The 15,690-nt window shown below is 43.5% G+C and overlaps 1 protein-coding gene across 1 annotated transcript; it reads right to left on the reverse strand.

Annotated features, from left to right (window-relative positions):
- Positions 1 to 9,830: 9,830 nt before the first annotated feature.
- LOC306773568 (interferon gamma 1-like) lies at positions 9,831 to 14,179 on the reverse strand (the record flags this gene model as incomplete). The annotated part of the gene is made up of 4 exons (XM_079263423.1): positions 9,831 to 9,971; positions 10,925 to 11,194; positions 13,380 to 13,454; positions 14,144 to 14,179. 4 exons carry the CDS (start codon positions 14,177 to 14,179, stop codon positions 9,831 to 9,833), a joined length of 522 nt encoding a protein of 173 aa, XP_079119549.1.
- Between the last annotated feature and the right edge of the window lie 1,511 nt (positions 14,180 to 15,690).

The following is a 15,690-nucleotide window of genomic DNA, read 5'->3' on the forward strand; positions in this document are numbered from 1 at the left end:
GTATCATCCTCAGCAGTACAGTTTCCCTCTCAGCCACCAAACTGTGACGTTCTCAGAGGTCTGGACTGCAGGCAGGCCACTTCAGCAGCCAGACTCCTCTCCTGTGAAGCCATGCAGTTGGGATGAAAGCAGCATGTCTTGCTGAAATCTGCAAGTACTTCCTGAAAGACGTTGTCTGCATGCCAACCCTGACCAGCGGCATCAGAGATGCTGGATAGCTGCAGGTTTCTAAATCTTTGTCCTTCTTAACTTCTCAGAGACTCTCCCTCTCTAAGGTACTCTTTTAATGTCCGACCATATTCATGACTTATTATTGGTTAATGTAATTAGCTGCAACCTGTTTTTATTATAAGACGCTGGTATTACTATTTAGAGGGTTTATGATTACTTAGTTGTCAGAATCACAGCAACGGCGATCAGGTTAAGTTTAAGAATCATAACAACTATGATGACATTTAGGAATCTTAACTCTATAATTTGGTTTCAGAACAACATTAATTTAATTGGTGTATGAATCACAACTACTTAGCTTGGTTTAGGAAGATTGGAGCAGTTTTAGTGAATGCTGGGACTGGTAATCACCATCACATGTGACATGCAGAAGTTTGCTGATTTGATGCATTAAAACGGTTTCATTCTGTACAACGACATGCAGAAATAGTGCTGACAAAACGTTTTATTAGACTATTAATAAAAGAACCAACGACACACCGTCACTGATGTAGCGGACGAGATAAATGCCCACACTGGTGAGTCATGAAAACTCCCTCAGCTGTATGTTTTGTACATAAACTCTTATTTATATTCAATAATACAGAGCTGTTAAAAAAAATTAATTTTTCCAAAATTTTTTGTATCAACTACTTTGTATGTTTTAAGCAAAGTTGCAGCCATGTAATGCAGGATGAACGGGTCATTTTATGCACTTGTAAAAAGTCTCATTTTCAAGATTTAATGCAAATAAAACATAACTTTCTGAGATTTACAAATCCTTGTCTTCTGTCTTCATTTTTTACGCAGCAATCCAGCATTTTGGGGGAAATTAGGTCAAATAGTTGTGACTGTTTCTATCAAAGCTTTTTTCATCCCATGAGAGGAAATTGTAAAGTTCTGCTTTTGAAGTTATTCACACCATTGTCACTCTTTTTCCTCAGTTCTTCCAATCAAGCACCATCTAAGTTGTGGTTTTCGGTCCTCTATTAACAGCTGGTGAGAGAAAATAAGTGGGATGATGCAAAGCGGTTCAGCTTGGGAAGCTTTGCACAGCTGTGAACTGGTCCAGGCTGAAAGTTACCTGCTACTAGTTGCAGACATGCAGAAACATCTTTCCTCGCTCCTGCAGAAGCATCTGCAACAAGCTGACTCACACTAAACCCACACAGATGCAAACTGTCAGTGCAACCGCAGAAACAGAGATGAGGCTAAAGGTTGATTCGAAGTGCTTTTCTCAGTGTCGTCATGGTTTCCACTGCAGTCTTGCAGGAGATATGGCGTCCTGCACCTCGCCCCCCACCCCTACCTGAAACATAAAGTCCACGGAGAGTATCTGTCATGAGGCATGTATCTTGAGTTATTCATCAGTCCACGTCCCTCCACTCACCGCCTTCAGCTTCTATTTATATGAATCTATGAGCTGCTTTGACCTCGTAGGGTGTCACATGTGAAGGAAATTCCATCCCATACCTGTCTGCTTTTCATCAACCTTTCTTTACTCAAAACATTGCAAATCAAAGCTGCAGGTTGGACTTTGTGACATAGGTTATTTCTGTAGCATGCATGGTTCTTTTTTTAATGCAAAAGCAGATTCATGTTGAATTTAAGCGGCTCCAGAATTGAGCCTTGTGGAGCTCCGTGCATTACTCTGCATGGAAACAAACAATCCACTTAAACAAAGCAGGGTTTTGTTCATCCAGACCCGTTGTGCAGTGCATCTGAGGCTATTCGTTGACCAGACCAAGCTGCAAGCTGCAGTTCTTCAGCTTCTGTGGGGAAACACAGCTGTGCTTCTTAGAAGTCGCAGCATAACACACCAAGCACTCAGGATGCATTGTGGGGAAGGGCAACAGTTACTGTAATAAACGGCTACTCATTTACCCGAAGTGTTGTCACAGGAAGTGACATCAGAGGGCTGGGGTCTGATTTGATTTCTGCAGAAAGTCAACGACCTCCGTGTCTGCCTGCAAAGGATCATGGCCGCAGTTTGTTGTTGTTTGCAGCATCTTAGCTGTGTGCAGAACAATCCGATCATCTGAACAATGAAATACTTCAGCATGCAGATCCTTCATGCATTTGTTTACCTGTTAATGCCACAGTTTATAGATCTTTTATGAAAAAAAAAAGACATTAAAGATCATGGGAAATAAAACATAAAGACTGAATGAGTGGAGCTAAACCGTTTTCACTTGTGATCTCATGACTTTTGTGGTTTGGCAGAACAGTTGGCAGGTTCACCAAAGAGCCCTTACAGCTCAGAATTTCTCACATGGTTTCATCTATAACTACACAAGTATGTTTGTATGTGTTAAAACAATAATAAACAGCAAAGCTTAGTGTAGAACCACAAGACTTAACCATATCTGCTTCCCTTTACAGATGACATGTCCACATATAAGCATGAAAAAGTTCGCACAGCCTCATTCAGCTCAGAGGCTGAGGGTTCAAAAACATTTAGTTTTAATGAAGTCTAAAATGAAGGAAATACAACTAAAGTAATAATGACTAAAGTAATAATGCAACAATGTTAATAGTTTCATCGTGCAGATTTGATGCATTAATTCCTGGTGGTTTCTTTCTGCACCATATGAAAAATAAAAATAATATTTAAAAAATGCTAAACTAGCTATTAGAGAACAAGTTTGCACTGATATAACAGGCCCATACTGGTAACTCATAAGGCTGCAGGTTATTGTATCCTTAAGCTCTTACATCATTTAATGGACGACACGTTGCCATGATTTCTAAACAACCTAACGTTGTGGTTCAACGAGTTTATTATAAGACGCTGGTATTAATATGTAGAAGGTTTATGATTACTTAGTTAATTTCAGAATCACAGCAACGGCGATCAGGTTAAGTTTAAGAATCAAAAGATCTATGATGAAATTTAGGAATCTTAACTGTAATTTTGGTTTCAGAACAACATTAATTTAATTAATTAATTAATTGTGTATGAATCACAACTACTTAGGAAGATTGGAGCGGTTTTAGTGCATTCTCGGGCTGGTAATCACCATCACATGTGACATGCAGAAGTTTGCTGATTTGATGCATTAAAACGGTTTCATTCTGTACAACGACATGCAGAAATAGAAACGATACACCGACACTGATGTAGCGGACGAGATAAATGCCCACACTGGTGAGTCATGAAAAATCCTTCAGCTGTATGTTTTTGTCTTAAACTCTTATTTATTTTCAATAATATAGAGCTGTTAAAAAGAGGATTACAAGCTTCTTTTTAAAATTTGATTTATATACGTACATTAATGCAGAATTTGCACATGCCAGACAGCAATGAATACTAATTCTATCAGTAGTTCCACACAAGTAATAAGATAAAAACAACACACGACACAAAAAGAGACAATAAAATACAAGTTTAAACCAGTCATAGTGAATATGGCCACCAGATAAATGTGCAAATCATGCATATTGCTTGCAGAATCATTGATTGCTGATGACAATACTGCCTAAAATCCTTTTGCAAAACTGTATGAAGCAAAGTAGCTGCATTTATTTATTTTCCATGTCCATTGAGCATCACCAAAGCACCCCCCACCCCCACACACCTCACTTAAAATAACACCTTTTCTCTGAAGTACTGGTTGAATTTCCTCTTATGTTTGTTACATTAGTAACAACTAGCAACCGGGTTTTTTCACCCTATCACATTTTCAGCGTTCCTGCAGAGAAATTCTAGGAAATTAGTCGCTGTATGTCCACAAATAAAGGTGTGACCTTAACAAAAAATCTGCTTTTTGTTTGCTTTGTTAAAAGAAAGTTAAGGCCTTTTTACTTTTATTTTGAACCACCTGGAGATCCATAAAATCTCACATCATAAAATGACACACTAAACAAAAACTAAGCCAAAGTGTAGAAATTAGGAGCATAAACTAGAGAAACAAAGAAAAGCGACATCTCAGACTCTGCAGACCTCAGCGCATTAAATATTAAACTTTATGACTATCCAGTTAGAAAAAAAGACCCAACAAGTATGGCTTTGTTGGAAAGGTTGCACAATCACAACATAGCTGTAAAGCACGGTGGTGGAGGGCTGATGATTGGGGCTTGGCAGCTACAGGACCTGGACATTTGCAGATAGATAAATTAGCTAAATACCAGCTGAAGCTTGGCTGAAAATGGTTCATGTAGCAGGACAATAATCTCAAATGGGACATGACCCAGTCAAAGTCCAGATCTTAAGCTGGTAGAGATGGTGCGCTGGGACCTTCAGAAAGCTGCAAACCTCAATGAACCGAAAGAAAAGTGGACCAAAATTCATCTACCGGGATGTGGGAAAACTGTCTTCCTACAGATGCTAAAGTTACTGCTGAACATGTAAAGGTTTTCTTTATCCTGTTTTAACAAGGTTTGGGACTTTAACACATTAATTACATTTAAATGATTACAAAAAAATATTAACATAAAACAATGCAGTCAATCTGTTTGGTTCCAAACAATACACAACCTCTGTCGCCGCATGATTTACTGGTAAACCGTTTAGACTGGTGCACATGTCAGAGCTTGACTGACAACTTGGCTACTTTGGAGCTATTTTTGGCCAGTTTTCAGCCTCCTCAAGCCTTTCCTTGTTGTGGTGTAGGACAAACAAGGACCCAAGTGCAGATTGGATGTGGATACTCGGAAGGGTTTATTGTTTTCCTGGGCAGAATGGTAGATGGCCAGGCAGGCAGGTTGACGGGCGGGCAGGCAGGCAGGTTGACGGGCGGGCAGGCAGGCAGGTTGACGGGCAGGCAGGCAGGTTGACGGGCAGGCAGGCAGGTTGACGGGCGGGCAGGCAGGCAGGCAGGCAGGTTGACGGGCGGGCAGGCAGGTTGACGGGCAGGCAGGCCGGTTGACGGGCAGGCAGGCAGGTTGACGGGCGGGCAGGGAGGCAGGTTGACGGGCGGGCAGGGAGGCAGGTTGACGGGCAGGCAGGCAGGCAGGTTGACGGGCGGGCAGGGAGGCAGGTTGACGGGCAGGCAGGCAGGCAGGTTGACGGGCAGGCAGGCAAGAAACACGCTCTGGTGACAGAACATACAATTGTCAGGCAAGCTGTTTAAATCCATATGCAGAAATGCTGCAATGGCCAAGAGCTGTTACCACTTGATGAAACAACATTCAGGCGATGACTGGTGGACTGAGCTGGCCTTTTATCTTGCTGCTGCTGATTTCCTGATGAGAACCTGGTGTGGACTTGGTTGCCAGGGAAACAGGCACACCCACTGCAGCACAGGTCAGAGCAGGAACCACAACATTCCTGGCATTATTGGAGACTTTTTGGGAGATTAGTAGAACTTGAGTTGACAGTATTTAATGTATGTGTCTTATTATTTGATTTAGTTGCCACAAAAAGTCATTTAAATTAAACAAACGCATCCATCCATCCATCCATCTTCTGCTGCTTATCCGGGGCCGGGTCGCGGGGGCAGCAGCCTAAGCAGGGAAGCCCAGACTTCCCACTCCCCAGCCACATTTGCCAGCTCTGCGGCGGGGCGGGGGGGGTTCCTGAGGCGTTTCCAGGCCAGCCGAGATGTATATTCCTCCAGCGTGTCCTAGGTCTTCCCTGGGGTCTCCTCCCGGAGGGACGTGCCCGGAATATCTCACCAGGGAGGTCCAGGAGGCATCCTGACAGATGCCCGAGCCACCTCAACTGGTTCCTCTCGATGCGGAGGAGCAGCGGCTCTACTCTGATCTCCTCCCGGATGACCGAGCTCCTCACCCTATCTCTAAGGGAGAGCCCGGCCACCCTGCGGAGGAAACTCATTTCAGCCGCCTGTATACGAGATCTCGTTCTTTCAGTCACGACCCACAGCTCATGACCATAGGTGAGGGTAGGAATGTAGATCGACTGGTAAATGGAGAGCTTTGCCTTCTGGCTCAGCTCCTTCTTCACCACAATAGACCGGCACAGAGTCCGCATTACTGCAGACGCCGCACCGATCCGTCTGTCGATCTCACGCTCCATCCTTCTCTCACTCGTGAACAAGACCCAGAGATATTTAAACTCCTCCACTTGAGGCAGGACCTGACTCCCGACCCGGAGAGGGCAATCCACCCTATTCCGGCTGAGGACCATGGTCTCAGATTTGGAGGTGCTGATTCTCATCCCAGCCGCTTCACACTGACTCGAATCGCTCAAGTGAGAGCTGGAGATCACGACCAGATGATGCCAACAGGACCACGTCATCTACAAAAATCAGGGACCCAATCCTGAGGCCACCAAGTCGGATCCCCTCAACACCTCGACTGCGCCTAGAAATTCTGTCCATATAAGTTATGAACAGAATCGGTGATAAAGGGCAGCCTTGGCGGAGTCCAACCCTTACCGGAAACAAATCCGACTTACTACCGGCAATGCGCACCAAGCTCTGACACCTGTCGTACAGGGACCGGACAGCTCGCACAAGGGGGTCCGGTACCCCATACTCCTGGAGTACCCCCCACAGGAGCCCCCAGGGGACACGGTCGAATGCCTTCTCCAGGTCCACAAAGCACATGTAGACTGGTTGAACTCTCATGTCCCCTCCAGGACCCCAAAGAGGGTATAGAGCTGGTCCACTGCTCCGCGACCGGGACGAAAACCACACTGCTCCTCCTCAATCCGAGATTTGACTATCCGACGGACCCTCCTCTCCAGGACCCCTGAATAGACCTTACCAGTGAGGCTGAGGAGTGTGATTCCCCTGTAATTGGAACACACCCTCTGGTCCCCCTTCTTACAAAGGGGGACATCCACCCCACTCTGCCAGTACATAGGCATTGTCCCCGATGTCCATGCGATGCTGCAGAGGCGTGTCAGCCAGGACAGCCTCACAGCATCCAGAGCCTTAAGGAACTCTGGCCAGATCTCATCCACCCCTGGGGCCTTGCCGCCAAGGAGCTTTTTGACCATCTCAGCCAGAGATAGGAGAGTCCACCCCTGAGTCCCCCAGCTCTGCTTCCTCATCGGAAGACGTGTTGGTAGGATTGAGGAGGTCTTCGAAGCCTTCCCTCCACCGACCAACAACGTCCTGGATTGAGGTCAGCAGCTCCCCACCTCCACTGTACACAGTGTTGATGGAGCACTGCTTCCCCCTCCTGAGCCGCCGGATGGTGGACCAGAAGTCTTTCTCCATGGCCTCACTGAACTCCTCTCACGCCTGAGTTTTTGCCTAAGCGACAGCCGAAGCCGCATCCTGCTTAGCCCATCGGTACCCATCAGCGGCCTCCAAAGTCCCACAGGCCAAGAAGGCCCAATAGGACTCCTTCTTAAGCTTAACGGCATCCCTTACTGCTGGTGTCTACCAACGAGTCCTGGGATTACCGCCACGACAGGCACCAACAACCTTACAGCCACAGCTCCGGCTGACCGTTTCAACAATAGACACACGGAAAACAGCCCATTCGAACTCAATGTCCCCCGCCTCACTCGGGACATGTTTGAAGCTCTGCTGAAGGTGAGGGTTGAAGCTCGTTCTGACAGGGGACTCAGCCAGATGTTCCCTGCAGACCCTCACAACACGTTTGGGCCTGCCAGATCTGACTGGCTTCCTCCCCCACCATCTGAGCCAACTCACCACCAGGTGGTGATCAGTTGACAGCTCCGCCCCCCTCTTCACCCGAGTGTCCAAGGGATGTGGCAGCACGTCCGACAAAACGACTACAAAATTGATCATCGAACTGCGGCCCAGGGAATCCTGATGCCAGGTGTACATATGGACACTCTTATGCTGGAACATGGTGTTCGTTATAGACAATACATGATGAGAACAGAAGTCCAATTACAAAACACCATTTGGGTTCAGAGGGGGGGGGACCATGCCTCCCAATCACTCCCCTCCAGGTCTCACTGTCGTTGCCCACGTGAGCATTGAAGTCCCCCAGCAGAACAATGGAGTCCCCAGAAGGAGCACCCTCCAGCACTCCCTCCAAGGACTCCAGAAGGGGTGGGTACTCTGAACTGCTGTTCGGTGCATAAGCACAGACAACAGTCAGGACCCGTCCCCCCACCCGGAGGCGGAGGGAAACTACCCTTTCATCCACTGGGTAAACCCCAACGTGCAGGCACCAAGCTGGGGGCTGATGAGAATGCCCACACCTGCTCGGCGCCTCCCACCATGAGCAACTCCAGAGTGGAAGAAGGTCCAGCCCCTCTCGAGGATACTGGTTCCAGAGCCCAATTATGCGTTGAGGTGAGTCCAACTATATCTAGTCGGAACCGCTCAACCTCATGCACAAGCTCAGGCTCCTTCCCCACCAGAGAGGTGACGTTCCACGTCCCTAGAGCCAGCTTCTGCAGCCGGGGATCGGACCGCCAGCTCACATTGCACCCGACTTCTACGACTCCTGTCACAGATGGTGAGCCCACGGGAGGTGGGGCCCATGAAACCCTTTCGGGCTGAGCCCGACTGGGACCACGTCAGGGCAAAGGAACATTTATGCCCAGATTTGTGGTCATCATAGGGGTTGATGAGCCGTGCTTGGTCTGGTCCCTCCCCTAGACACCTGTTTGCCATGGGTGACCCTACCAGAGGCATAAAGCCCCAGACAACATAGCTGCTAGGATCTTCGGGACAAACAAACCCCTCCACCACCATAAGGTGACGGCCCAGGGAGGGGATGAAACAAATGTTGTCGGGAAAATACAAGTTCGCAATAAAATGAGACTAAACAAGATGAATTTGTCACAAAGCTTGTAATTAATTACATTTATATTATAATCGAGTCTCACTGGTCGTTTATACATGGCATCAGATTGTCTAATTTGTTGTTTTTTGCCCATTTCAGTCACCCTAACCCTTAAAGCCCAAGCTGTCTTGGTTCACCAAGTGTTTGTAATCTTATTACTGGTTCAAATTAACACCATCTCACAACTGTTTGTAAAAAACAAAATAACTCATTTATTTTTCTACTTCTTATAATTATAATTAGTATTTTTTAGAAAATGCAAAAAAGACAACATATTTCTCTTGCCTTTTCTTAAATGAGAACTTTAAAGGGTTAAATGACATCGTTTCCCGAGCATCATTGAACAAAACCACAAATCAATCAGCAACATCTTAAAGATCATGAGATATTTTACAGACTTGAGCTGAAATCTTTCTAAAGAAAATAATGAAGAAAGAAAGGAAAAATGAAGTTTATTCTGTTTTATTTAGTTTTATTTGTCAGCCAATAATTAAATATCAATAAATTATCAACATCAGTCATAACAGCATAAGTGAATCTTAAATAAACTTAAATTACTAATAAATATATATAAACTCAACATGTCAGTCAAACGAAAGCTAAATTCTTCTGAAAAGTGTAGTCCAGCAGCGGCGCTGCGGAGAAGAACTTCAGAGGACAGAAAGTACTTTAGTTAGTACAGATCATGACCTCAGGTGCATGTTGTACTGTAAACATTGTCAACAATTTTCCATTTCAAGCATCAGTTGAGTGTTGGTGATTTAAACAACTTGTTGATCATCATCATCATTAAAAATGTGCTCATCTTCACATAATACAAAAAGTCTATAAATCCCCTCCAGTTAGAAAAAAGCTACAAAACAGGCACATCGATCATAGTTAAACTCCATATTCCTTGTCAGTTGTGTTGCCGTCACTCTTCTTGTGCTTTTACTGGAGTTTCAGCCTCTCAGGTGAGTTTTCGTCTTCGTCTGTCGCCTCCTCCTCCTCCTCCTCATCACGTCGTTGGGTAGAGAGCTGGCCTCCTCATACAGGACTAGTAGCTCCACCAAAGCTTTGCTCTGGACCTTGATGTTGTTCACCTGAAGGAGGAAAACAGGAGGACATGCTTTTAATTCATACTGATCAGCAGCTCTGTATGAAACAGGACAATGGTTGGATGATAGCAGAGCAAACATTCCTCCAGCGTGAAACATCTCTTTTAGGGTGGAGGCAGAAGACAGACAGATGGGCAGTTTTGTCCGTCTCCTGCATTGGTTACATGCATAATTTGGTCATTTAGTTTAGCTATTAGCAGTGTTGACTTGTATAGCTGAGATGCAACCAACACAATGAACAAACTACACAAGAAGAGGAACGGGAAGAAGGCGACACAGAAACTGTAAAATAAAAAGCGCCTGAAGAAGAAGAAGTTGAGAACAGCAAGAAAAACTTGGCAGTTTTATTCTTTTACTTCTTGCCTTCAAGGTCCATTTCGTGTGGTGTGGGGACGTTCGTGTGGTGTGTCCATTTCGCTGGTGTGTGTCAGTGATACAACTCAACACACCCCTGTAATTTCTGCTGGTACTGTTCTGTTTTCTGCATCTAGTAACAGATAGCAAAACCCCTTGAAAACAGGATAAATTACGTGCGTAACTGTTGCTGGAAATGGACCATTCATTAGATCTGTCTCCTTCGGCCAGATAAATGGACCTCAAGTCCGTAGAAACCTAGACCTCGGGACATTTTCACAAGATAACTCTCTATTTTAAGCCCCCTTTAAGATCTACATGTATTATGACCGTAAACAAATCTTTTTTTTCAGACTGTTAAGCGTCCTACAGAAGCGGAACAGTTTAGATTAACAGTTTTCTTACAGCTGCCAGAAAATCCTTCACATTGTGGAAAGTCTCCCCCCCCTTAAAGGTTGCCACCATGTCTGGTTTTCACCAAATGATCAGTGCGGGCAGAAACATCCACAGTATGAGGGCTTTTGTTTTCCATTATCATGACAATTGATCTATACTCTGACAAAAGGTGAGGATGTGTGAAATACCTCGATGTTTTTGAGCTCCCCCAGTCCATGCAGAAGCTTTGCCTGCTCCTGATAATGTTTCCTCTTCAGGATCTGGACTCTCTCCAGAATGTCTTTCAGCTTCTGCCTTATATTCGATGCAGCGTCTGAGCCTGAGCTGCCCGCTGAGCCCGAGGTGAGATTCTGTTTGCTTCCCGCTGTGGGGGGGCTCGGAGTGGGCAACTGGTTCAACATTTGTCTGATCAGCTCCTCGTACGTCTCCAAAACACCAACCATGTACATCATCTTTCTCTGAGAAAGAAAAGAAAACCTTTGTAAGTCAAATGTTTAGTTCCTTTACCTTCAAATCTAACTATTGGTGCTTGATTTTTTGATAATTCATCTTTAAAGGGTTAAAACTCAGAGCTAATAGAACCATATAAAATCAGAGGTATATTCTTTTTAACAAAAAACTACTTCTGGTTTGACTTGAGAAATTTATGCCAGCCTCGAGGTGCTAAGAACCTGTCACACAGTGGAAAAACTTTGTGATTTCCCCACACAAGAGTTAAACTAAGTGTAGTGTGGGCTACAAAGGGGAATACCACTCAGTGAATGTTAAACATAAATGTCAATTTCCTTTGTCACTAACACGTTTGAAGCTCACTTACATAGAAGATCTCAATGCATTTCATATACATATATATATTTTTATATTTATTCCCAAAGAAAGGGTTAATACAGTTAAATTAAAAATTGTATTGAGGGAACAAATAAGAGGATTGCAGATGGTCTTTGAGCCCTTGTTACACAGTAATATCTAACATTTAGCCCGATTAAGCTCGCATCTGGGCCAGCGTTGCATCCTAACACCGGTGCTAACATTAGCATGCAGCGCAGCAAACATCAACAAAGTTATCTTATGTTTAGTATCAGTTACAACTCCACCACTACAGTTTTTCAGGGTTTGTTATGAAAAGTTTCATGAAAAGTTGGGGAAATCCTTACATCCTATTTCAAACCCTAAAACAGCTAAGTGTTGATGAGTGTAGCTGGATTGACATTGATTAACCTCGCCTCTGTTGTTTGCTGTCTGCTCAGATCTAAAATCGAAACTGATCATATCTTATCAAGAAAACCACAACACTTCACAAGAAAGTGGCAGACACCAGACTGGAGCGTACAGAGACACTCAGTGTTAAGTGGTTCATATCTAATGATAGTGCTTAGCGCTCGAAACTTGCCATCTTCATTGTTGGTGAAGAGTGAAAGTTTGATTTGGAGTTGCAGAAGTGCTACACAATGCAGAGCCAGCAGGAAAAAAAACCCACAAAAACCTCAACACAAACTCTAATATGTATAGAGTTAAAACTGTTCAAAGCATCTAGCAGGATTAGGAGAGACTGTAACCGGAGGAAAACACCAGCTAGCGGCTAAGTTAGCTTAACAGGATAGCATGGATCTAGTGCAACTGGTTTCAACCAAAAAACACTGATGTTGTGTTAACTTTTAACCAAGATCTCACATTTATTCAACCATTTTCTAATCCACTTAGTCCAATTCAGTTTTACTGAAAGCTGGAGCCCCCATTCCAACATGTTTGAAATGTTTATTCAAATTCATTGTCAGATGGTCAGACAGTTAGCTAGCTTAGTACGAAGGCTAAAAAGAGAGTTTAGTTTGGCTCTGCATGGCACCCAGAAATAGACCGGCCAACATATTAAAAATAAACCTATTTTAGTCATGTCTCTTAAGTTTTAAATATTTCCTGAATGAAGGCTGTCTGAAACTTTTGTGAATAGTTGCTAGCATTGATCAAAACTTCCATCTTTACATTCATATTTTGACTTGGGATCATTTAGACATGCACTGCACAGATAATGTGTGCTGTTTTGAAACAGAAAGTGTTTTTCCTAAACCTTCATAGGTACATTTAAAACCTGATACTGAGCTTAACTATGTCAAGGCAGGAATGTAGTTTTGATCCTAAAGGGCTACCGTTTCCCTACTTAAACGTGTTTAATGCAAATTAATGGGGCATTATCAGGGCCATGGAAAAATTATGATTTAATGGATGTGTTGGAGAAAAAAAACATCTAAAAATCTGCAGGATCAGAAATGGACATCCCTGTCTTTATAGTACAGAACATGGTTTCAAGGTCAAATTAGCAAAAGCGTTCTCACAGTACAATCACTGTCCAGCTATACTACAGAAGGAGCTAATGACAATGTGTTAAAAGCGTAAATCATGAACTTCAATAAATGAGTTAACTCTCTGTTCTGCAAAGGCTATGTACCTGTTTTTTTTTTGGGGATCAAGAAATAAGGGCCATGATGCCATTTAAATGGCCCCCGAAGCCCTACCTGGAGGGTTAGCAAGTAGCCTACCCTGATCGCCAAAGAATGGCAACTTAAAAGTGCGAAATTTACTTTTTGAATATATATCTATATATATATATATAGATATATATAGATATAAAAACTGCGTTTCATTTACCTCATTGTTGCTGGTCTTGAGTGCTTCTCTGGAGATGATGGGCTGGTTATTAAATAAATCTCTGTCTGACAGTTTCTGCAGAAAAGACAAAAGCACAAATATTTTCAGTTCATCATTGAAACTTTTGCAGAGTCAGCTACCAGTACCTCAGCTGGTTGATGCAGGGAATACATGCTACTAGCCCAGGTTTGTGTCCCAACATGGGGCTTTTTGCTGCACATCATCAACCCTCTGTTTGTCTGTCTGCCCATTTTTCTGTCAAATCACTTTCAAATCAAGGTAGCTAAAACCTGAAATAACTTAAAAACACATACAATGTAAAAGGAAAAAACAAAGCAAAAAAACTAAATGTTAAAACAGCATTTAAAAATGCTAAAACCTTGCGGTTTCTTCTTGTGGTTTAGAAACAAAATGTATTTGTGGTGCATTCAAGGACTCCGTGATGTGCATGGTTGCTTTTTGCATGAATAAGACAACTTTTAAAAGCTTGAACAGGCATTGACTGCATCTTTAGGTGCAATGTGACTGGATTAAACATGATAGTATGATATATATAAAGTGTTTTTACCACACAAAGCTGTTTAAAACACAGAATGGCCCTTTAACCACACAGCCCATAATAGGAAAGAGGTGTTTGCGCATGTGTGCATTTGTCATGAGAACATCAGGAAATGTAAAACTAACGCAAGCAGATGACGACTGGAACTACACAAGTGTAAGCACAAACAGAAGTAGTAAAAAAAACTTGTCATACATACACTTACATAGTACTGCTTGATGGTCTGGATGTTACTCCTCATCTCTTGAGATACGTATTTTCCGCTGGTCTGATGCGCAAACATCCATAACAGGCAGACCACCATAACCTTCGAACCAACACATGTAGTTCCCCTGCAGTCTTTTTGACTCATCCTTTGCGTTTCCACTTCAGTCCAGGTCTCAAATGAGGTCTGGTTCTTGATCCCTGTTGGAAGAACCCTCAGAAAGGAGACAGGCCGAGCAAACTTGAGTGGCAGCTCTGGTCCTTAAGTTGACTCAAACTGCTTAAACTTGTCACAATCTCATGCTTATATCTAGCTGTGAGAGAGAGAGTGTGTGATGTAAGCCGGTAGCGATGATCTAGGTGTGAAAATGTGGTTGTGCTGTTTCCTTTAAATCAACAAACTTCATATAAGTGGGAGAGGGGTGTCCAAAATCTGCATGTTGACCTCAAAATCATTAGTCTCTGCTGAATTTGATTCCACCCAGCTGTTTCATTAGAACGAATTAATTTACTTGTCATGCAGGGCTTCAAATAATTCATTTGCATGCAGTCTAATGGAGGTTGTTGATGCTGGAAAACCTTTACCTTGAGACGGTTAGGCTGCAGCTTGCGTCAGAAATCACTGAATCCAGTGGAAATGCAACGGAAATCATGACGAAGCCTGACAGAAAATGTCACTGGAAGGAGGAGGGTTTCGGATGGATGCAATGAAACACATGTAAAAGCCACCGCAGATAAACTCTATAACTATAAAGATGGTTCTTGGACATAGTTTAGGTTTTTAGAATCCCGCTCGGGCGTGTTCGCTGCAGTCGACAGGCTGACAAACCCTCCTGCGTCAGTCGCGCCTGAACTTTATTCCACCAACTGCAATGAGTTGGCCAAATTCTTCCCAGACAACATCCAGAATATCAGACAAGCAGGTTCAGGAAATATACTGCGTCCACTGAAAACCAGTTTAGACACATTTTTATCCCGTTAACACAGGATATGTCAGCTGAGCTCCTCGTCTTGCTATTTGGACGTCCTGCCCACAAGTTTTACCAAAAACAGTCCATGGATCCTGGTGAAAGCATTGAGGAGATGAATGTCTGGATGCATCTAAACTTTCTTCAGTCCAACAAAAACAAACAAACAAAAAAGGATGGGATCTTTTCTAAACACCTGAAAACCATCAACCAGGCCAGAAGTCTGGGTGTAGGGATGGACTGAGACCCAGAGGCGCCATATGTCGGGGGGGGGGGTAGGAAGATTCTCAGGGCCCCATGACTTGGTAGGGGCCCAAAAAGATGTACAAACTATATAAGAAAATAATTAAACCTTCATTAAAAATAATAAATACTTTTTGAAAGGTTGTAATAAAATATAGTGGTAATTTAAACTGATAAACCCATAAAGGGTTAAACACAGCCCTAGGTCTTTATTGTTTCCATGAAAAGCATTTTTTTTTTCAGCTTGCAGCAACTTAAGCAAAAACAAAAATCTAAAATTTGCAATCAAGTGGTGGGATTTATGCCAGTGTCTTTCATAGGGCCCAAAATTCCTGGT

This window comes from Telmatherina bonti, assembly GCF_933228915.1.
Source record: "Telmatherina bonti genome assembly, chromosome: 23".
Lineage (NCBI taxonomy): Eukaryota > Metazoa > Chordata > Actinopteri > Atheriniformes > Telmatherinidae > Telmatherina > Telmatherina bonti.